This window comes from Mytilus trossulus, chromosome 8 (assembly GCF_036588685.1).
Source record: "Mytilus trossulus isolate FHL-02 chromosome 8, PNRI_Mtr1.1.1.hap1, whole genome shotgun sequence".
Taxonomy (NCBI): domain Eukaryota; kingdom Metazoa; phylum Mollusca; class Bivalvia; order Mytilida; family Mytilidae; genus Mytilus; species Mytilus trossulus.
In genome coordinates this window covers 14,981,760-15,006,897 of record NC_086380.1, presented here as the reverse complement: position 1 = coordinate 15,006,897, position 25,138 = coordinate 14,981,760, and the positions used below count along the sequence as shown (strand labels likewise).

At 32.4% G+C, this 25,138-nt stretch overlaps 1 protein-coding gene and 1 long non-coding RNA gene across 2 annotated transcripts in view; both read left to right on the top strand.

Annotated features, from left to right (window-relative positions):
* The window catches only part of LOC134728349 (uncharacterized), a 450,627-nt gene that overhangs the window by 266,572 nt on the left and 158,917 nt on the right, over positions 1–25,138 (top strand). The window lies entirely within an intron of this gene.
* On the top strand, positions 820–9,767 carry LOC134681678 (SRR1-like protein). The gene is made up of 7 exons (XM_063541327.1): positions 820–984; positions 5,914–5,954; positions 7,013–7,134; positions 7,829–7,927; positions 8,459–8,610; positions 9,067–9,112; positions 9,539–9,767. The coding sequence occupies exons 1-7, from the start codon at positions 842–844 to the stop codon at positions 9,731–9,733; spliced, it is 798 nt and encodes a 265-aa protein (XP_063397397.1). The 5' UTR covers positions 820–841; the 3' UTR covers positions 9,734–9,767.

Genomic DNA, 25,138 nt, shown 5'->3' with positions numbered 1-25,138 from the left:
TTTTTTTTGTGTTAATGTCCGAAAACTGGAAAATACCCCCTTTTTAATTAATAAAACCCCTTAACTTGGAAACATAAAATCTAAAATTTATAAAAAGTGAAAGGGAGCTCATGTCAATAGATATAAACAATTCACCGAAATTCCTTGCTAATTTGTGAATTTTTGAGATATTATCAGAAAACTGAAGAAAAAAAACAACCATTTTAATTGAATAAAACCCCATCACTCAGGAACTTAAAATCTTTATAAAAAAAAACAATAGACAGCTCAAGTAAATAGATATAAATAGTTTCCCAAAGTTTTATGTAATTTGGTTGAAGAGCGTTTGAGTGAATGGCCGACATGTTGACAATAGACGGACAAGAATTTACCAAATACATATCTAGATACATAATTCTAAAAACCATAATCATAGAAAATGGAATTCATTACAAAGGATTATTCATGTAATAAGAAATACTATTATTTGTCAAGGACCCGACTTATTTTATTATCTTTATTTACTGTTATCAAGGATTTGTCTAACTATACAAATCCTTGCTGTTATCTGTTGTTTTTTTTTCGATTTAAATTCCTTGTTATCTGTTATAAGCCAAATCAGTTTGCTGTTTTGCTGTTATTGGGACCCCAATTACCCCCCCTCTTCTGAGATTATATTCGAATTCCGAGCTTAATTGTTCTATAATTATGATAATCGGCATTTTTCGGTCAGGTGGGCTAAAATTTAAAAAGGTAAGTTTGTAAATTATCCGGAAATAATTCGTGTTTGTAATATTGATACGGGTTTGGTTCAGTACTTAGACTGCAGGTAGTGTCGAATACCGAAAATCTTCAAAGAAGAATGTCAGACTTTCAGATAGTAATGAGAAGTCGTAAAAATAGAAAAAAGAACACTCCAACGATTAATAAAAATGATGATGCAACAACAGAAAATCACACAATAACTGATATTAATACAATCAACAGAAGGCTTCAAGAGTCCACGTAAGTCATTATCTGATTAAGGTTCATCATAACAAATGGTAAACCATGGCCGTATTTTCACCCAAAATACTACTCAGTGTACAAACTTACCTGTGCTGTTTGGAAAGTTTGAATGCCAAGCATCCACTAGATACATAAAAGTTAAATGCATTTTGTGTTTAAGAAAAATCTTTCTTGGTTTTTGATAGGCATTTTTTTTCCTTTCTACAGTAACCCTAATAATTCAGTTGTTATATTCCGCTGATCTATGAAGGCTACATTAACGCCTGAATGTCTTCCTCGATCAAGACTGTCAACAGGAAAATTCACACCACTTTGCAATATGGGAATTTTGATTTAAATTGGCTACTCAGGAAAGAGGAGTTCCAGATGTTAATTGATGTTAAATGATGTTAATTGATGTTAATTAATTATTATGGGATTTGTGTTAATTGAACACACGTGTTTGGTAAGACATTTACAAGACAGTTGAGCAGACTCATTATCCTGATCGCCGCCAATTGGCTCATTCTCACAGAGAGCAGGCGACGCGGCCAATGATCATAAGGAGTTCAAGCCCTCGTTTGGGAGAAAATCAGACACAGAAAGGGCTTGAATTATTCGAGTTATTTCTGCAGAAGGTGCAAAAATAAACAAACACCTGAATTACTTTGATACTGTCCACTCACTGACTCAGATAAACTCTTTAACTCACCTATAGATAGATATAGTTGTGAAGATACCTGGTGTCCATGTCAATTAAGGACAATGAAAACAATACAAACCGTTTTTTTTACCTGAGGGAGCATCTCATAGTCAATTTTCACACCTTTTGCATGAACATGATAAAGGAAAAAAAATGCCCATATCAAAATCCAAAAGAGATTTTATCTTTCTGAAACACAAAATGCACTTTACTTTATAATATCTAGTGGATGCTAGGCATTAAAAATTTACCAACTTTACAGGGAAGTCTGTACTCAGAGTAATTATGGGCATGTAAATACATCCATATTGGTCAGTTTGTTATGATGAACCTTAATAATAATTTTTTTTACAAATTTAACAAAAAAAGTGAATCTTTTGATGATGACTCACTATGTATGGAGACCAGGCAAATAGATATACATGTACTGTTCCCAGCTGAGACATTATGTGTGCAAAATGGTGTGTATGTTGCATAAAAAAACATATCTACTAAAAATTAGCCATATATGAAAGTGATCTTCAGACCTTGCTATAATGTGTAGCAGTTTAGTACCTGAGTGTTAACTCAGTGTCTTACTAATTGTTCTCATAATACGCAGCGAATAAATTAGTGTTAAATTAATTTTAAAGATATAAAGGCAAATTCCTCCGGGACAAAGACCAAAATCTTTTTTTTTTTTTTTCATTTTGTCAAGGACATATAACTAACATACGTCATTGATTTTGTGAATGATCTTAAAAGTGAATATGTTACCTAATCTGTACATGTTATCATATTAAATATTGATCAGTCAAAACCCAAAATAAAAAAATGTAAGAAAAATAACTGCTAAAAATAAAATTATAATTTTTCCTTTAGTTGCATGTTAAAAGTATTAAAAACTGTAAACTTCCAGTTCCCATGTAAATGTCAAAATAAAACATGTAAACCTCCTTTGTAAAAACACATAAAGACTTAACAAAATATAAAAATAGTGTATATAATGTTGTTGTGTTACGATTGTTAATTTATTCTTCATTTATATATTATTTTTATTTTTTTGGTGTTGTAACTGTTCGACATACGAAGTATGGTTAGTTTACCCTTTAAAGGGTGTTAAGATCCAGAGAAGAAGAAGACAATTTATAGTTTATTTTCTTATAGTTATACAGTCAATGACAGTGTTACCCAGAATTTTTTTGATAAATATCTAAGATACTTTGCAGCTTTCCAACTATCTCCCTCATCACGTGACTTTTACACTTAAGTTGTATATCATAAATGGCCGATTGATTATCAATGAAAGTGAACAGGGTACCGTACATAGATAGAATGGTCATAACTGTTTTGTTTTAATGTATATTTACCCTACAAACCCTGCGTTTTACAGTTAATATAAGTTTTTATACGACCACAAAATTTGAAAAAAATTTCGTCGTATATTGCTATCACGTTGGCGTCTGCGTCGTTGTCGTCGTCGTCCGAATACTTTTAGTTTTTGCACTCTAACTTTAGTAAAAGTGAATAGAAATCTATGAAATTTTAACACAAGTTTTATAACCACAAAAGGAAGGTTGGTAACGATTTTTAGAAGTTTTGGTCCTAATATTTTAGGAATTAGGGGCCAAAAAGGGCCCAAATAAGCATTTTCTTGGTTTTCGCACTATAACTTTAGTTTATGTTAATAGAAATCTATGAAATTTTGTCACAAGGTTTATGACCACAAAAGAAAGGTTGGGATTGATTTTGGGAGTTTTGGTTTCAACAGTTTAGGAATTAGGGGCCAAAAAAGAGCCCAAATAAGCATTATTCTTGGTTTTCGCACCATAACGTTAGTATAAGTAAATAGAAATCTATGAAATTTAAACACAAGGTTTATGACCATAAAAGGAAGGTTGGTATTGATTTTGGGAGTTTTGGTCCCAACAGTTTAGGAATTAGGGTCCAAAAAGGGACCCAAATTAAACTTTGTTTGATTTCATCAAAATTGAATAATCGGGGTTCTTTGATATGCCGAATCTAACTGTGTATGTAGATTCTTAACTTTTGGTCCAGTTTTCATATTGGTCTACATTAAGGTCCAAAGGGTATAAAATTAAACTTAGTTTGATTTTGACAAAAAATGAATTGGTTGGGTTCTTTGATATGCTGAATCTAAAAATGTACTTAGATTCTTGATTATTGGCCCAGTTTTCAAGTTGGTCCAAATCGGGGTCCAAAATTTAAATTTGTTTGATTTCATCAAAAATTGAATAAATGGGTTCTCTGATATGCCAAATCTAACTGTGTATGTAGATTCTTCAATTTTGGTCCTGTTTTCAAATTGGTCTACATTTAAGTCCAAAGGGTCCAAAATAAAACTTAGTTTGATTTTAACAAAAATTGAAATCTTGGGGTTCTTTGATATGCTGAATCCAAACATGTACTTAGATTTTTGATTATGGGCCCAGTTTTCAAGTTGGTCCAAATCAGGATCTAAAATTATTATATTAAGTATAGTGCAATAGCAAGTCTTTTCAATTGCAAAGTATTGCACAATGGCAAGAAATGTCTAATTGCACAATATTGTGAAATAGCAATTTTTTTTTAAATTAGAGTTATCTTTCTTTGTTCAGAATAGTAAGCAAGAAATATCTAATTGCAAAATATTGTGCAATAGCAAGATTTTTTTTTAATTGGAGTTATCTTTCTTTGTCCAGAATCAACTTAAATCTTTGTTATATACAATATACAATGTATGTTCACTTTTTACTACCAACTGATAAATTAAAATAATCTTTACCATTCAGTGATAACAAGCAGTTTTTTTACATCTTAATATTTAATGATGTATTTAAATGAGTAGTTATTGTTGCAAACTCCATTAGAAATTTGAATTGAGATTAGTTTTGGAATAAGGGAAAGGGGGATGTGATTAAAAAAATTGGGTTCAATTTTTGCTCATTTGAAATTTCATAAATAAAAAGAAAATTTCTTCAAACATTTTTTTGAGAGGATTAATATTCAACATCATAGTGAATTGCTCTAAGAGAAAAAAAAAATTTAAGTTCATTAGAACACATTCATTCTGTGTCAGAAACCTATGCTGTGTCAACTATTTAATCACAATCCAAATTTAGAGCTGAATCCAGCTTGAATGTTGTGTCCATACTTGCCCCAACCGTTCAGGGTTCAACCTCTGCGGTCGTATAAAGCTATGCCCTGCGGAGCATCTGGGTTACAATTAAATATGTTTAAAGTTTCAGTTCAGAAATATGATTTTGTGCTTTGAAATAAGTTTGAAAATTGAGGTGACATAGCCACATATCCTGAGCCCTCCGTTGACATATTTGTTAAAACTTGATAAAATTGCAATGGGACCTTTTTGTAAAATCAATTTTCTCAACTAATTTATTTTGACTTATATCCTACCGACCCCTTAAAAGATCGACTTTTCATTTAAATGAAATTGCAAACCATATCAGTTCAAGTATTAAACTTTTTGCTTCAAAATTTGGTTGAAAAGTTCATATTTTGGCAGTCTTCAGCAATATTTTCAGAATGGCGGCCGGCCACTGTTGAAGGTTCAAAACGACACAACATGACGGTATTACTTTAGTTATAAATCAAAAGGTAATATTTCAAAAAAGTTTGATCAAAGTGTGTCTTTTGTACTTAGGAAATTTCTCTTTTTCACATGTTCTTCAATATATTTATTAGAAACTGTCTCTCACACTAAAAATAAAGATGTGGCATGATTGTCAATGAGACTTTTAACTTATATACAGTCCAAATGAAGTTGAATTAAGGTGGTACCTAACAAAACAGAAAGATAACTCTGTAAAATCAGCTAAACGTTTTTAATTACATATTAGGAAATATTAATCAAAATTAGCTCTCATATAACCAGTGTATTTTTTCTGATAAGATGGTTGGTTCAATTTTTTTGAAATTTTTAGATTTTTGTCAAAGGGTCAAAGTAAATACTTGTAAAAATTTTATGAAAATTAAACGAGATAAATTCATTTAAAGCAACTTCATGTCATATAGGTTACTGTGCATTACTTTATACAAATATACATTATTTGATTTATCTCCCCTTATAATGAATATAGCTAACAAATATGAAATAAGGAGATGTGGTATGATTGTCATTGAGACAACTATATCCACTAGAGACCACATGACAAAGATGATAGCAACAGATTTACCTATTTCAGAACAGTGTTTAACATGTTTCTTTTAGCAAAATATAAATAAATGTATGCCCTGTACTATTTCAGGTGTCTCTTGAAAGCTTCAGAATTTTACAGTCAAGTTAGAGGTACATGTAATTAAAATAAATGATTGTAATGTTTGCAGTGGTCAAAATAAGCCTAAACAAAATTTTCTGGTTTGCTGTGACGGATCTAGGTGTGAAGGTTTCTGGAGGTTGGACCCCCCTTGTTTTTTGACGATCAATGCATTTGAATTAGGGACACATTGTTGGAACCTCGCCCCCTCTTTTGAAAATGACTGGATCAGCCCCTGGTTTGCTTATTATTTTTTAAGTAAGAGTTCAACCTTTTTCCTCTAAACCCAAACAAAGCAGTCTGTAGGGCACAGGTGTGAAGTAACTGCTCAGTCCCTTCAAAATTTGCTCCTTGGAGACATATTTTGAAGATAACATACTTTTCATTGTCCATGAAATTATACTTTTATGATTAAAGACTATTAATATGCTAATAACAATATATATATATATGAGCAATGTAGTCAAAAGAAATTTAAGCAAAGTAGTAAATAAGACTTTATTATTTAAATAAGTTAAAAACAAGAATGTCTAAGGAATATATCTCTACCTCAAAAATAAAGAAAAACAACAGTTGTTTACCCTCTGTCTGATAATACATGTATTATGCATTGATGGCCTTATGTGTAAGAATACTTTAAGAGAACTAAGTAAGTAAGACATTGATAGGTTAATTAGTTCAAAGGGTTGTTATCTGCTGGCAATACATATCATGCATGTAGGTCATTGAAAACTGCTAGAAACTGTTTATTTTTTCGCTCTATACATTTTGTTGAAAAATTTAACTTATGAGCTCTTGTATTCAATATTGCATCATAAAAAAAAATAAAAGTAAAATGGAAAAAAAAAAAAAATCCTGTCAAAATGTGTTTGTAAGTTAAACAAATATTTTACCAATTTTTTCCCCCCTTGAACACCCGACCTAGTGTTTTCTGGTCTTGCCTCTTCATAAATAAAGATGATCCCTTCAATGACTTCATTTAATGTTGACCTACATTTCTTTTGTTAGTACCATTTTCTTCCTAATTCTAATACATTTCTAAATGGTAGGATAATGACATCATTGTATCAACAAGTTGTATATATTCTAGATCTTATAGCAGACCATGACATTGAGGAAATAGTGTGTTATGGTATTGGTAACTTTGCAGAATGTTGTATAGCAAGATATCAATTAGCTCTTCTCGTTTTACTGAGAGAAGATACCATTCAGGTAATATTTACCTAACAAACTTCTGAGAGAGATATTTGAGTTTTATATGAGAAGTAATATAACAAAAATACTGAACTCCAAGAAAAGTTCAAAACAAAATATCCCTTATAAGATTGCAAAATCAAAAGCTCAAACAAATCAAATGAATGGATAACAGCTGTCAAATTCTGACTTGATACAAGCATTTCCCTATGAAGAAAATGGTATATTTAACCTGGTTTAAAAGCTAGCTAAATCTCTAACTTGTATGACATTTGCATAAAATTCCATTTCATTGACAACAATGTGTGAACAAAGCAAACAATTGTTTTACCATATGCTATGACTTTCCATTCATGAATACTGTTTAAACTACAAAATAATGTGGGCAATGCTTTGTTAGAAGGAAAAATACCTTAAAAACTGTATTTATATATGAAAGATTGATAAAACAGATAAAGATATCATAGTTTTGAAACTATCAATGTTGTCTGGAACAGATAAATATTTTGATAAACTTAAAATGTATGCTTTGTATAAAGACTGAAAGGGGTTCCTGGTCCTTCACCTTTGTTCAATGTTTATTTTCTCGTAACTAGAACTCTGTCAAATCTAAATTTTAGTCTACTTGAAACAGATTTCAAAGGAGTAACAATTTTTCTTCAATAACACTGAAATGTTGAAAATTTCTATGATAAAATGTATATTCTTCCAGATTCCTAAAAGTTCCTGTTATTTTTATGATCCCAAATTTTACAGTGAAGAAAAGTTGTACTTGAAAGATGCCGGTTTTACTGTGATTCCTGAAAATGAGGTTTGTTGTATATTTATAAACAATTTTATGAAGTTTATATATAGGTTTTCAAAAGCCAATAATTTCAATTACCATGATAACTCTTATTGGTATGATTTCATTGATTGGGAAAATATTAATGCAACACTATCAAGTTTTGCAATAAAAAACATGCATTCATTATTTCAGTAGTGATTTTCTGTTTTCCAATGACATTTTTGCTAGAGGTCAAAGATTTACAAAAATGAATGCATGCATATATTTCTAAATTCATTGTATTTATTACATGGAAATTTTTTTATTAATGAGAATTGCAACCAATATGCAGAGCATGTTTTTTAATATACAAGTCCAGCAACTTTGTCTTAAAGAAGGGGGGAAAAAGGGTATGGTGAATTAATTCATTACACAAAACCTCTGCACTTGACCTAACCTAATTTAGATGCACCATACTTGCATTGCTGTTCTTTATCTGAAAATCAGAGTTAGGAGATGTCAATCAATATGCAATGGAAGATTTTCATAAATTGTTCTGAAATTCTCTACTTTTAGGAAGGAAAGAGGAAAGCTGAGAAGAAAACACTATTTTATATGCCACACTGTGGGAAGAGTCTGTATAATAACTTAATATGGGCAAACTGGAACCCTAGTAGTCTGTCAAAGTGTATTATTGTTGGAAACAGCTTTACAAATATTCTGGAAAGGCGAGCAGATCAGCTGTTTGTACAATGCCATCAATAATTACTATACTATTTTAGGATATATATATGTTTGAATGATCTTTTCACTGATTGGTTGTATAAAGCCTTTATAAATTCCTTCAGAATTTAAGAAAAATATTCATTTGGAAAAAAACTTACAGTAATGTAACTCATGCAACTGCATTCATTCATCCATCCGTCTTTCCTGCTTCATGTTAAAGGTTTTGGTCAAGGTAGTTTTTGATGAAGATAAAGTCCAATCAACTTGAAACTTTTAAATACACATGTTCCCTATGATATGATATTTCTAATTTTAATGTCAAATTAGAGTTTTGCCCCCCAATTTCACAATCCACTGAATAATGAAATGACAGTGCAAGTGGGGCATCCATGTACTATGGACACATTCTTGTTTTGTTTATTTATTATAAAAGTAATTTGTTTTATCATTGTTTATAGGAATCCAAGACGAAAACTGGAAAATTCTTGCTGGTACTTGTTAAATGTATCCTTAATCTTATTCATTAAGATATTGATTACTTAACAGGGGGAGAAGTTTTTTTCTTAAACCAGATAATTAATTGGTAGCAGTAGATCATAATTAATTCAAATATTTGACATATATTTTCAGTTTTCAAAAATAGAATAAGTTGGGTTGAAAGTATATTGATATAAAGAGATCTACAATGTAGAAAAGTATATTTTTTTTCATCAATCAATTACTACTGTAACTTGACAATATTAAAGAGGGAAATTATTTATGATATATCTGCTGCTCACATTTGGTCTTTATTCATCAGCAGTCATCCAATAAGACAGGGAATACTTTGTTACAGTTTGTATCAAATTATAATTTAAGGGTCATATCAAGACTACTTTTAAGGAAAGGGTTGTACAGAAATTTTTATTTACACTCCTTAACTTGTAACAGATAGCACCATTTGCTAAGGAAGAAAAATTACCAGAAAATTTTCAGTATACAGATATATTTAATGACACTGTGATTACATCTTTCCCAGAATGCACTTTAAAGGATGTGACTTTGTCAACATGGGAGCATTCTGAGGAACCAAGCTATAATGAAGATGATTTAGAATTTATAACAAATAAAATAACAAGTTTGTGATGTTTACTTGTCTGCAAGTTATTGTTAATTGGTCACCTACTTTCAGGGTAAAGGGGGCAAGATAATATTTGTTTACTAAGTTTGCTTCGTATGAAATATGCACTAAATGCCAAGTAATGGACATTTATGTTGATCCATTTGGTTTCATATTATCTTGAACTTTCTTTTGAACTCACACACTGAAATCAATTGACCACCTCAATGCTCAGGGGCGGAACCAGCCATTTTACAAAGGAGGGTTCCAGCTCATTTAATCACCTTGAGTTTGGTATGGTGTTGAGTTAATCACAGACAGGTAAAATCAAAGACTTTAAAACTGATATTTGCTGCTTCTCTGTAAAGCACACGACATTGGAAGACAGAGACTGGCTAGCCTGAGTCAGAATTAGTTGTCTAGACTATTAAGTGCAGTTGACTTGTAAACCTGCAATTTTTTACCTTGTGAACTAGCATCATAAAAGTCTTGCTCAGTATGTAGCTAGCACAAAGCAGGGTTCATTATCTTCCCAAATCAAAGTGTTATCTTCTTGACATATAGATATAGGAAGATGTGGTATGAGTCCCAATGAGACAACTCTCCATCCAAGTAACAATTTATAAATGTAAACCATTATAGGTCAAGGCAAGGCCTTCAACACGGAGCAAATTGGCTCACACCGAACAGCAAGCTAGTATAAAGGGCCCCCAAAGTTACTAGTGTAAAACATGTTATACTTGCCCCTGTACATCAATTATTGCCAATCCATTCAGCCCTCAATTTTGCAAAGGCCAGATTTATTCCATTTTAAGAATAATTTTTCTGAACTATGAAGAACTAATATGAATAAGGTGTCTTGGCACAAACTACTAAGTTGACTTGTTTTTCTGCTGAGTTTTGATTACTAGCATACTACAAATCTGACCCAGCTGTAGGTATTACACAACAAGGTTCAACATCATATCAAACCAAAGTGTTCTCTTGATATGTATGTCAACTTGCCACTGGACATCAATTATTTGCAATCAGTTCATCCATCAGTTATGATTTATTGCTTTTTGGATAAGTTAATGATTGTTAATCTGAAGAACAAATACGCTTTTTTTCACTTTAAAAGAGGTGTCTTGCATTGTACAATTAAACATGAACTAATTTTAAACTACTAGGCCAATGATTAAACTATAAGCAGTCATGCTTAAGATATAGAAAAAAGTCAAATTACTGTCAGGCCGATTCATATGAGGCTGACTTCATACATAAACCTCGTCTCATGAAGAAGGAAAGAAGTTAACAGTATTGTTAAGCTTTATATTCCGCTATATTGATGATGTTCTCCAACTAATTACTTCAAAATTGAGTGACTATGTTGACGCTTCTATTCCGTCGAACTTGAAATAAAGGATACAGCAGATGTAGTAAGGTCTGCCTCATATCTTGACCTGCATCTAGAAACATGATATCTTGAATTGCATCTAGAAACATGATATCTTGACTTGCATCTGGAAACATGATATCTTGACCTGCATCTGGAAACATGATATCTTGACCTGCATCTAGAAACATGATATCTTGACTTGCATCTAGAAACATGATATCTTGACTTGCATCTGGAAACATGATATCTTGACTTGCATCTGGAAACATGATATCTTGACTTGCATCTGGAAACATGATATCTTGACTTGCATCTGGAAACATGATATCTTGACTTGCATCTGGAAACATGATATCTTGACTTGCATCTGGAAACATGATATCTTGACTTGCATCTGGAAACATGATATCTTGACTTGCATCTGGAAACATGATATCTTGACTTGCATCTGGAAACATGATATCTTGACTTGCATCTGGAAACATGATATTTTGACTTGCATCTAGAAACATGATATCTTGACCTGCATCTGGAAACATGATATCTTGACCTGCATCTAGAAACATGATAACTTGACTTGTATCTAGAAACATGATATCTTGACTTGCATTTTAGAAACATGATATTTTGACTTGCATCTAGAAATTGACAATAAGGGTCGGTTAAAAACAAAACTACGAAAGAGAGATGATTTCAGCTTCCGGCGGCAATTGTGACCTTTCCATTTCCATGTAGCAACATCATAGCAGCGCTTGCATACGGAGTATATATATCCCACAGTTGATACGATATTCCAGGACTTGTATTTCCTATCTTGATTTCCTTTATAGAGGGTTGCTTCTCAAAAGGAAGCTATAAAACCAAGAGTTCCAAGTCGTGAAGTTTATATCATCCCTTCATACATTTTACGGACAGGAGTTGGTTGACCGTTATGGATTATCCATTTCACAGAGCTAGATGATGGCGAATATGTTCCTAATGTCGCAACTACAATACCATCCACTTTTCACGAACGTATAGACTTATTTCCGGTCCTGTGGAGCAGGATCTGCTAAACCTTCCGGCGCATCTGAGATCAACCCCAGGTTTTGTTGGGGTTTGTGTTGCTCATACATTTTTATATGTTGTGTTTCGTGTACTATTGTTTGTTTTTTTCGTTTTTTGCTATGGCGTTTTCAGTTTATTTTTGACTTATAAAGAGTTTGAATGTTTCTCTGGTATCTTTTGTCTTTCTTTTCATAATGTTACACAACCTCGTCTAGTTTTGTGAAACTCTTAGATTGGGCTTATATTATCTTAGAACACATACCCTGGACCACTTTTTATCCTATACACTAGTTATTATTTTTTTAACACAATGTAACTTCAAAAATGGTATTTTCCACCCATAGCTACAGGTATGGGTGCTAATTTTTACTGGACCAGGAAGTTGAGTGGCTCCCGTTCGTACAAGTAGTTATTACTTGAATGATACACGGATACGAAATATAGATAAGTTTTATTAATAGTAGACATTGATTACAGAACTAATAGACATAACATTAGCCCTACTGAGCTTTTAATCAACATAAATATTGTATATTTTGATACATATCTGTATCTGGTTTATATGCTGCTAGTGATAACATTTACATTGAATCAAGTGCACACTAAATCTCTTTTTATCTAATTGTGTAAAAGAGAAAAAATTACTGCCAAAATGCGTTTAGATTTTGATTTATTAATTTTAACATGTGCTAAAATGAACTAAGCATTTGCTAATTAGAAATTATCAATTGTTAAAATAAATTAAGCATGTGCTAAAGTCAAAAAATGTTGTTGACATGTACTTATCTTGGTCTCGTTTTAAACGAGCATTTAGACTATAATGTTACTGCAAAAGCCGTTGCATCTTCAGCAAATAGGGCTTTAGGGTTGGTAATAGCCAAGTGTAAACCTTTAGGTGGTGTTTGTTTCGATGTATTTGTAAAATTATATGAAAGTTTGGTTTTTAATTAGGCGCTGACCATTGCAAAAAAAAAATCAAAGAAAAAACTATCAAAAGAAAAACAATAGTATATACAAAATATAACATTTAGAAAAATCAAGAGCAACGCGAATCCGTCAAAAACCGACGATGACATCAGGTTATGTAGTACCTTACGGTATGATAATCAGATCTTACTTCACAAGTTAAATCGTTCTGACGCTCATGTAAGTACATAGTCATACCCTGTGATTAGTCCTGTAGATCACAGTCGAGGAAAAGTGGACCAACATGAAGTTACGGCAATTAAAACTTTCCCGTCATGATGACAGCTTCCGCAAAAGTTAAGAAGGGATGCATTTAACTTTTGGAACTCTTGGTATAATAGCCTCCTTGTGAGCAGCAGTCATCTATCAAGGAAATCATAATAGCAAATACCAGATCTGGAATATATCTTATCAACTGGGAACGTCATACTCAATATGCAGGCGCACTGCTATTATGTTGTTGCCAGATCATAAAAGATCACAATGTGACCAATCCTAATGCTTGAAAAATTTTGTCCTGCCTTTTTATTTTTCACTCTGTTCGGTCCTGCCTTTTTTTTTTTAGTTTATCCTGACTTTTTTTTGCAGGTGTCTCATCCTGCCTTTTTTTTTCTAAAAACTCCTGTCTTCCTTTTTTTTTTTTCAAATTTCATTTGAGTCCCCTCCCATAAAAAAATCAAATGGTAGCTCCCTTAACCATAATACCAAATTATTTTCTACCGTTACTATATACTTTACCCATATTTGTCGCTCATAGACATTTAGAAGAAGAGTAACAATAACAGCACTGTTCCTTTTAAAACTAGGTTAATATGTGTGTATTGTCATTTCGAGTCATGAATTGCTACACCATGCGCTTATTCATTGACAATGGTACGACTCTACACGGCGTAAGCAACTATAATAGATCACCGTACGCCGTACGGCCTCCAGATCTTATTTATTTCAGTTCATATTTAATGCATGTGCATGTTAAATTTTAACTTGGCAGATAGTATGCAAACTTTCAAATCTAGAACAAGGTCATCTATCCTATAAGAAGTCTTGAAATCCGGGAAATAGTAGCACTTTTTTTTTCTCCTCAATTTTCCATATCTTTTTAATTATTGATAATACTAATGTAAATTATTTTTGCATCATACTTTCAACTGATAAGTATCGTTCACGACATCAGTTTGATTAAGTTAGACACATCATTGCTAAATTATATTTTTTGAAGTTGAAACCGTAAAAAAAAGTTATCTTAATAAGATATGCAACTTGTAAGAATCTCAAAACACTGTAACATATATATAAATGACTTTTTCATGCATTTTGTAATTTTTTTACTACAATTATGCACATATGTTTTTCAATACAATAGGTGGTGTTTCTTATAATTTTAGCCCTGCCCCGCCCACAACATAGAAAAAAGTTCCTCCGTTAGATTGGAATCTTCTTTCCACAGTTTAACGGCTTCCCAATGAAAAAAACATCTTCTTTAAAAAAAGGGACGAAATATACCAGAGGGACAGCAAAGTCATAAATCAAAAATAAACTGACCACGCCATGGCAAAAAAATGAAAAAGACAAACAAACAAACAATAGCATACATGACACTACATAGAAAACTAAAGAATAAGCAACACGAACCCCACCAAAAACTAGGGGTGATATCGGGTGATTCGGAAGGGTAAGCAGATCCCGCTCAACATGTGGTACCCGTCGTGATGCTCATACCGGTATTATGAATAATCTGGTAAATATTCTAATTCGGTAGGTCACATTCATGAAAGGGAAGGCAATTGTAGTTACGACGTAAGGGAACATATCTGATATCATTTGAGAAACGGTAATTCCAAAACTGTCAACCAATTCGTGATGGCGTCCGTAAAATTTACGAAGGGATGACTTTAACTTAACCATTTGGAACTCTTGGTTTAATAGCTTCCATGTGAGCAGCAATCCTCCATCGAGAGAATCATGATAGGAAATGCAAGCACGGGAATATCGTATCAATTGCGAGATATATACCCGTATGCAGGTGCTGCTTTAAGTGACGACATCAACAGATCAATGTAGAATACAACTCTTGAATCAAATAGTTTGGGGTCGGGGGTTTATAAATTGATGCTACTTTTTTTTTTTTTTTTTTTTTTTTTTATCTAAAATCGATTTTACATATACATCCATATTAGTCAAGCAATTTTATGAAAATAAGGTTTTTTTTTTTTTTTATCCTACATTGAACTTTTGATGTCGTCCCAAAATTCGGATGACTGATTTATACTTATATATATATACATTACCTAGTTGCTGACAATCTTTCTTATTTATAAATGATATTGAATAAGGAATCGATATCTTCAAAAATTTCATACCGTTGAATAGAGCCTCTAATTGGAATATTATGCAGAACAAATCAGGAATACACATATTATACCTTGGACAGGATCTTATTATTTTTTAGCTTACCTGCCACGAATGTCGACCCTATGGGAAATATATACACTGAATATGATGAAACCAAACATATCATATAAAAAAGAAGATGTGGTATGATTGCCAATGAGACATCTGTCCACAAGAGACCTAAATGACACAGACATGTTTCTTATGAGATGCTGACCAAGTGTTGTTACTTTGTAGCCGATCCACCATCCAAGATGGCTGTCAGCAGGGGGTTTGGTTAGACATCGGCACCTTCGGTAAATGCATACAAATGTCTTCTAATAGAGAATCACTAAAAGGAATTAAACCAAACATAGCTTGAATATTCCTTATAAAGTGCTGACCAAGTGTTGGTACTTTAAAGTCGATCTATCATCCAAGATGGCTGCCAGCGGGGGACTTAGTTTAACATAGGACCCTACCGGAAATACATACAAATGTCTTATCATCTTTTAGAGAACCAAAGAATGGAATGGAATGAAGATTAAATTAAATGTGGCCTCAATCATTATTTAAGTATCGGTTATAATTTTTATCTTTTTTTATGATTTCAAAACCCCAAGAAGAGTCAGCTAAGCGATAGAGACTCTTGAGAGCCACTAGTTTTGTGCTTTCTTAAATTGAATTGTATAACCCACCATGCGACAGTGACATCGACCCTTAGTGAGAGCTACAAAAAAAAAAGTGTGCGAATGTATACCTTAATAGATTGCAGCCCATCAGTAGTGGCATTATTAAGTAGCACTTACTAGGTATTTATGACATATAGCTCTTCAACGGTTTCGTTACTTATCCATCTTCGGATTTCAAATATGTGGCTTTGAGTGTTCCTGAAGAAAGTAAATGTATAAAAGCGCTTCGGACGCAAGAAATTATTAAACGTGTTGTTTTCAATTTTTTTCCAGGCAAATGGATAGAAAGTATGTTATCTGGTAAAAAAAGACGGTTGGAATATAGTTTCGTCGAAATATTAATCCAGTACTGAAAACGTGCTGAAAATATGGAATTCCAATAAATCCCTTAAAAATCGTAGGCAGATACTCGGAGAAAATTTTAATAGTCCGTTAGCAAAGTGGCAAATTTCAATTGACCGTAAGCAAAGTGACAAATTTCAATAGTCCGTTAGCAAAGTGGCAAATTTCAATAGTCCATTTGTATATACATCGAGATACCTTACTGAGAACATGACACTCTAGAACGATTATACAATAATGTGACAGTGGCTATCCTAGCTCGCATAAAGGATGCAATTATGGTGTCTTTTTGTAATATGAATTAATCCACGTTGTATCTTTAAATAACATAACACGTTTACCTCTTTACTTTCGTATAATACATTGTTTGACTTTAATTCTGTTTAACATTTTGATGTTGCATGTTTTTTCTTTTGTAAATGCAGATAAGTCAAATCATGACTGAGGATCTTTGGATAAAGACTACTTGTAGAAAGTTATATAACTATGATCAACAATTTACTAATCATGATACCATTCTGTACATTTACGTATTAGCCATGGAGGAGACAAAAACGAAAAGAATAGATAAGATTTATTTTTATTAAAGTGTCACCATCCATTACAGTAAATAACTTAACATTTATGAAAAGAATGGCAGCCGAAAAGACTTTTGGGACATAAAATACGATTATTTTAGGGTTAACCATTTGTTTAAAATGTTTGATCTACAAATGATAATACTTCTACAGGTAAACATGATAATTAAGAATTCTCTAATCACGTTTGTGTCATAGCCAAATCGGTGCTGGGAAAGAAAATCAATTTCTTTCGTAAACTTACAAAGCTGATAAGTTGGATATAAAGATCCTGATTCCAGTTATCCCTATGTAGCCTTCAGATTACCCACAATATGGTTTCAACATCACCTCTGCTTGCCCTTCTTGAAGACATCAGGTATCCCTCGGTTTTTGGTTGTGTTCGCCCTGCTCAGTCAAATTTCTGTATAGTGTGTTTTGTATTATGATGTTTGTCATTTAGTTTAGGGCTTTTTTAGGTGTCAAACCTTTTTTAGGTGTCAGACCTTTTTTAGGTGTCAGACCACCAATTACTCCCTTCAATTTAGAAAGTATGTAAAAGGAGCCCTTACTCTGATACAAAATAGTGCTTTTGATGTCCTTGTTCACTTAAAAACTAACCAGTTTTTGGTGAAAGAGAAATGTATTTAGACAATTTTGACTTAAAATTGACCTGTCTATGAGTTTGCATTAAAGATTGAAGATTAATGCACTCCACAGTATACATGGTATTATACTAATTTAAGATTTCCAGAAAACCAGGTGGTTTTTTTTAGTACCTCTTTTTGAAAGTATGTTAAGGTAAAACATTTAGAAAGCTATGAAAAGCTGTTGAACAGATAGGGATATTTAATTAGTGGTCTGACACCTTTTATATGGCATTGTCAGTTTGATAATATATGAGTGTGCATGGTTTTCCCTTTGGTATCTTTCGTTTCTTTTTAACATTTTAAATTTGGTCACAGCTGTGTTCCTCTTTTAGATTACTAGTACATCACGATCTATTCAGCTGCAATAATATTGGAAGATTTATAAATATTCTAATGGGAACATTGTGGTGGTTCTTTTTAAACAGGTGGATTTGATTCGGATTTGATGCAAACACATCTGAAATGTAAATATTATTGCAGATTATGAGTATACAGAGGAAATTGTTCCAGTAATGTCCTAGTAATGGATTAAATAAATGCATTACATAATGCAAACTAGTTAAAATTTATTTTTAGTAACCTCTTTCTTTTTACTTGTTAGTGTACATATAACATATTGCATGCAGTTTTGTTTGTACTGCTTGTACTTTGACATCATAGATAAACATACCTCTATAAGACATAAGAATTAAGAATCTTCTCTGATTTTTGTTATGAACTACCTACCATAAAGTAATTCAGTGGTTTTCGTTTGTTTATGTGTTACCTATTTGTTTTTCGTTCTTTTTTGTTCACAAATAAGACCGTTAGTTTTCTCGTTTGAATTGTTTAATATTGTCGTTTTGGGGCCTTTTATAGCTGACTATGCGTTATGGACTGTTCTCATTGTTGAAGGCAGTACGGTGACCTATAGTTGCTAATTTCTGCGTCATTTTGGTCACTTGTGGATAGTTGTCTTAATGGCATTCATACCACATCTTCTTTTTTTTTACAGTAACGATATCAATTTTACTACACTGGATGTAAATTCTGACAATCAGTTAAATACGCGATTGTATAATTGTATATTGTTTAATAAGAGATTGCTTTTGCTTGAGACAGTGTACTTTGAATATATATTTGTGCTCCGTGTAAGAAAAATACTATTGGTTTATTTAGATTTGAGTTGTCACCCTTTCATCATGTGATTATTCTTTCTTCTTAGATCAAATGAACAATATCATAAAAAATAATAATCTTAAATTCCATAACGCAAACTACATTTAACAAAAACCCTTTTTATGCGTGAAAAATATTACTAATATATTTTACCCCATTTAATGAAAATTGGTGCGATCTTCTTTTTTTTTTTACTGTAATGGATACTTCTATCTCTGTATTTGATATACCTACATTATATAAGTGTGTCTTAAAAGTGCTTCATGGAATTCCTACTAAATCATTTTTAAATCTGTACAAGTTATCTCAACATCTAGTTTCTACCATTGCATCTTGTGTGATACGAGATCTATCCAAAGATTATATATGTAGTTTTACAGATGGCAGTTTAAATACAGTATTACATATGTACAGTTGATAAACAGCTGTACAGATGTACAGTTGATAAACAGCTTCACATATGTACATTTTATATACAACTTTACAGATGTACAGTTTATATACAGTTTTACAGATGTACAGTTGATAAACAGTTGTACAGATGTACAGTTGATAAACAACTTTACAGCTGCACAGTTTATATACAGCTTTACAGATGTACAGTTTATATACAGCTTTGCAGATGTACAGTTTATATACAGCTTTACAGATGTACAGTTTATTTAAAGCTGTACAGTTGATATACAGCTTTACAGCTGTACACTTTACATACAGCTTTACAGATGTACAGTTTATATACAGTTGGCCGTTTTGGAATATCCGTTTCACAGGATATTGTCCCAACTGTCATGAATACCACAATCCCATGCCCTTTTTCCCAAATGTAACTTGTTGAAACAGAATTCTCACTTGGTTTGTACTAACATAAGCAACACGCTGGTGCAAAATGTGGAGCAGGACTGTCTCAGAATTTCTTTATGAGTATACTTTTATAAACCTTTACATATATATAACTTGTCTATACATCAGCCCAACAATGTTAGATGCAAATTTGTGTTCTTCCCTCGCCGGGATTCGAACTCATACTACTGAGATAACGAGACACGAAATCGCCTGCACTGTATCCGACGCGCTAGACCACTCGACTACCTTGGCTATCTCATTTAGCATGAGTTCGAATCACGGCGAGGGAAGAACAAACTATTGCAAAAGCAAATTTATAGATCTAACATTGTTGGGCTCATGTTTAGACGAGTTGTATATATATTGATAAAGAATGTACACAACCATGTGTCACCATCACTGTTGGATGAATCTGTTGTAGAGTTGTCACTGGTTCAGACGTCCTTAAATATTTAAAGGAAATAGGTAAAAAAAAACTGAAAGAAATGTGTGTGCATGATACTGGTACTAGTTCACTGAAACACAAAGCTTTTGTTGAAAGTAGTTATTACTTAATATATTCGATGATAGTTCATATATATTATTTCAATGTAGTTTCTCTTCAAGCTCAGACCAATTTTGGATAACAATATTCGTGAATAATAAGAAACCCCAGAGGGTGCAACGCGGGGTATTACTATTTGTTTCAGTTACTTTGTCTAAGGGTCATACAACTCAATGCAAAAAACTCAGGGAGAGGAAATATCTCATATTCAACTGTGATTATGAAACTTAATATTCAATTGTAATTTTGAAATTTAATTTTCAATTGTATTTTTTAGACATACCTAACTTATCAATTAAGGATTTATTAAACTCATAAAATATAAAATGAATATCGTGACCAATCTATATTATATATGTGTGCGTTCATTTTTTGACCGGTTAATAAACCAAGTGATTCATAATTTTTTTTTTCTTCTTCTTCTTTAAAATGCAGATGTCTATCAAATAATAAAATATTTGTTCATAATGGCAAATGGTTAATGTACAGGCAGTACATACTTCGTCAATGTATTAAAAATAGACAACTATTTCTTCTACATCTGAATTATTTCATAATATTAATAACTTATAGTTATTCATGTCTCTATTTATCCACTTATGAAGCCAAAGTTTAACGTTTTGATTTACTGCATATGTTATCTCTATTTGTAATAATGACTGTTTTCTCTCAGATTTTTAGTTTACCTAAATGTTAAATGTTAAAGGAAGAGTCTGCATAATCATTATGTAAGAAAGTGCGCTTATTTGTTTCGTCCTCATCGAATGTCTATCTTTAGTACTGTAAACCCTACTTATTTGTGCTGATACTTTTCCCGCGTTTAGTTCTTCCTAACTACTAATTGAATTTCAAGATCATGTCATGTAAGAATATGCGCTTATTTGTTTCGTACTCATCGATAAGGCAGCAACCATTTGGGGATTTTAGGACCATTTCTAAGGGTCACAAACAAATTATTTTTTTCTTCAAAAATTGGAAATAAACTTTTTTTCTCCAAAAAAATTCCATAACACTACTATAGGGGGTTCATACCCCCCATAACAAATGATTATAACCCCCACTTTATGAATTCTTATCACAACACCATCTATCATTATATTAAAACTTTTCAACATTAATTCCAGAGAGAGAGAGAGAAATAGAGAGAGAGAGAGAGAGAGAATAACAATTAACGATTTATGAGCGACGATATATATATTATTTTTCTTCCGTGAAAAATCATCGCTCGGTTTACATTTACATGCAGTAATTTGTCTGCACATGTATGCCTACATGTATCTTTTAACTTTAAAACCCTATGTAATCTTTTTTCATTCATTCTTGTTGTTTATTTTTTTTTTAATATTTTCATTTGTTTTATACTCTCCGATGTATTGCATGTATGGTGCGATTCGCGCTTTAACCTTTTAAATTTCAAAAGGCAAAAAAAAAAAAAACGCGCACATTATTTGAATGAAACTGAGATTTCACTTCACTTAGGTGTCTATAAAACATAGCAGATTTCCACTGTTCTGTAGATTTTAGGTGTTGATACTCCCAAATGTATCATGGGTTGAGGTTTCAAAAACGTTTGGTCACGATAGACACAATAGAGTGTCCCCCTGATGAAGGTTTTGTTTTGTGGTTTCCCCAAGTTTTTGATTTTGTTGTACCCCCGGGAGTGTATTTGATAAAGGTTTTGTTTTGTGGTTTCCCAAAGCTTTTGATTTTGTTGTACCCCTAGAGAGTGTATTTGATGAAGTTTTTGTGTTGTGGTTTTCCAAACTTTTGATCTCGATAACGCCCCAGAGAGTGCACTCATAGACTATTGTTTTAGAAACACGTGTAGCAAGCATAGACATTTAAATTTGAATTCGGTTAATCCCTACTCAACCCTTCGTGGTATACAGGTGCAATATTGTAGGCAAGGCGCTTGCTCATCTGGTTGTAGATGATAACCAGACATTTCGTTATAATAGCAGTAAAAACGGAATAATCCATCAAGATTATAATGTAGATATCATATCTCGCTGTTGTTAACAGATTAATGTGTAATAAAGTAAAATAGAAAAAATTAAGAAGTAATAGAAATAATTTGTGGTTCTACGTCATTTATGATTGCATAATGTATTAGACTCAAATGACTTATCCCTCCTAGTTTATCGGATAAGTAGAGATTTGGGGAGGGGCGTTGTATAACTCAACCTGGATCAACGCGGAAAGTTGTACACATTAATGTCAGGATTTTAAAAAAATTAAATAGATGAGCGGGGAGGGTGAGGAGTCAATTTTATGCACAGTGAAACCTGGCTAAACCGAATCCTGCCAAGGCTCCGTGTTGAAGGCCGTACTTTAACCTATAATGGTTTAATTTTTAAATTGTTATTTGGATGGAGAGTTGTCTCATTGGCACTCACACCACATCTTCCTATATCTATTAAACCGAAAACCTCTATAAGCCAAACATTTTCTGAAGCACTGTCGTATGAAATTGTATGCGTTGTGGACCGAACTTCGGTTAAAATCGAACAAAATCTTTAGTCACGAAGAGTTTCGGTTTCCACAGGTTTCACTGTACTTAGAAATATCCGTATCTTATAATGTTGGTTTAGAAAGGACACAATATGATAAACCAACTTTGATGTCGTTTAGGTGTTTGTGTCGTTGGTTGGCTTTCACATTTATTTATTCCAGATTTTTCTAGGTTAGGCAGCAACCATTTGATTTCCGGGGGGGGGGGGGGGGAGCGGGGGCTATGGTTTTTTTTGAAAAAAGAAGTTTGTTTCCTGGTTTTGGTGAAAAAAATAATTTGTTTTGGACCCTGAGAAAAAAAAATGTTTTTTTCACCCTCAGCTGCCACTGTATGTAATGCTAAAACAGAAAGAAAAGAAATTGTTTTCGGTTTGTCGCCCCCCCCCCCCCCCCGAAAAAAATCAAATGGTTGCTGCCTTAGGACAATTGTGTGACACGATATGTTATCGTAAAGTCATAAATCCGTAGCATTTACTTTAGTCAACAATAGCCATTTTCACGGTCCAATATATATTTACGCATCTTTTGATAACATAAAGGTGTGTTCAATTCCATCTGAAATAGTTTCACTCCAAGGCCATTTTCAAAACGTGTTTCAATCTTTACAGTTCCATGCATTGCTTCATGTTTGCGCTTCCATTTTGTATTTGAATGTATAGACCAATTATGCAGACCTAAAAATAAAAATGACCCAAAAATGTAACTTTGAAAGATATATCTTCCTTTTTCAACTTTCGTTGCAATTTTTATAATTTTCTTATTTTCAACCAATGCTTTAATTTGTTGACGCTAAGAAAATATCCCCATGGCAGCATAGCATGATATAGGGTTTACATGTATGCGATAGGTCAAATACTGGTAAGGATTGTGTACTCTTTTGTTTTTCAATACTAAATGGATTTTGACAGAGATCCACAGGCATTCTCTTACATGTTTTTCTTCCCAGCTTAACACAGTTTTCCTTCTTTTCCCAATATCCCGCTTTTTTTTTCTTTTTTTTTTTTAACTTTATGTCGACATCCAAAAGGCGTTTGAACTTTCAACCCCTCTAACATTTATTGCACAACTATTACAGACCTTATGAAAATATGTAGAAATTTTCAAAAGTCAAATATGATGTAATATTTAACTACATTTTTTATTCTGACATATTAAATCAAAAGATACCTTGATCTATGACTGCACATGTTTATATAACGGTGATGTGTATCAGGCAGACTTTCTTCATACGCTAGCAGATTACGTGATTAATCTCTATAGATTATCAGTATATAAATATTTTTACTGGATATTTTATCAGATTGCATTACATAATCTATAATCGCCTATTAATTAAGCTGCTAACAGTTGCTGAATGGAGAAATCAAACGTATGTCAATATTCGTCTTATAGACTTGGCTCACTTCGCAAAACGGAGATTTTTATAGTCTAAGACCTTATTCTCATAAAAGTTTAGCACCACCTTGATATTACCATGGAAGCACTATATGGTCGTCTTTGTTACTTCCATTGTATTACTGAGTGCCATCTAAGGCAGCAACCATTTGATTTACTGGGGGGGGGGGGGGGGGGGGCTATGGATTTTTTTTCGAAAAAAAAGTTTGTGTCCAGTTTTTTGAAGAAAAAAAAAATAATTTGTTTTTGATCCTGTGAAAAATGTTTGTTTCACCCTCAGCTGCCAGTATATGTAATGCTAAAATTGAAAGAAAAAAATTGTTTTCGACTTGTCGCCAAAAAAAAAAGTTTATCCGGAAAAAAAATCCATTGAAAATGACTACGTCTAACCACGGAAATATTGTCGATGGTGAAATCAAAATGTATATGAATGTATGAATAGTCATAAATTACCATCATTTTTATAAAATATTTCAAGTATTAGAACTTCATTAAATATATCAATATACTATTTTTTCAGAAGAATGGTTTTGTTAATAGTAATCATGCATAAGATTGTTGCATAACTATATACTAATTAATCAATTTCTAAATCAACAAATTATTACATAAAATATATATTTAAAACAAATAATCAATTTCGTAAATCTGAATTTCCTACCACAATTATTTCTTTATAATTATAAAATTCCATAGCTAGTATTTCAATTATTTAATATTAGCACAATATCGATTGTGATTTCTAAAAATATGCATTGTGTTATAGTTTTTGATGATAAAGAGGGTCAGTATGGGTATGACAAAGGATAGTAAAAAGTTCAAGAGACAAATAAGGGAAAACTCTTTTTTATAGATGTCTAAAAGTGTGCATCGATGAGCTGGAGTATTGGAACCTCACATTAGTATCAATACATACATATATAACAAGGGGAGTATCCAAACATTTTCAAAAAGGGGGGGGGGGGTCCCAACCATTCA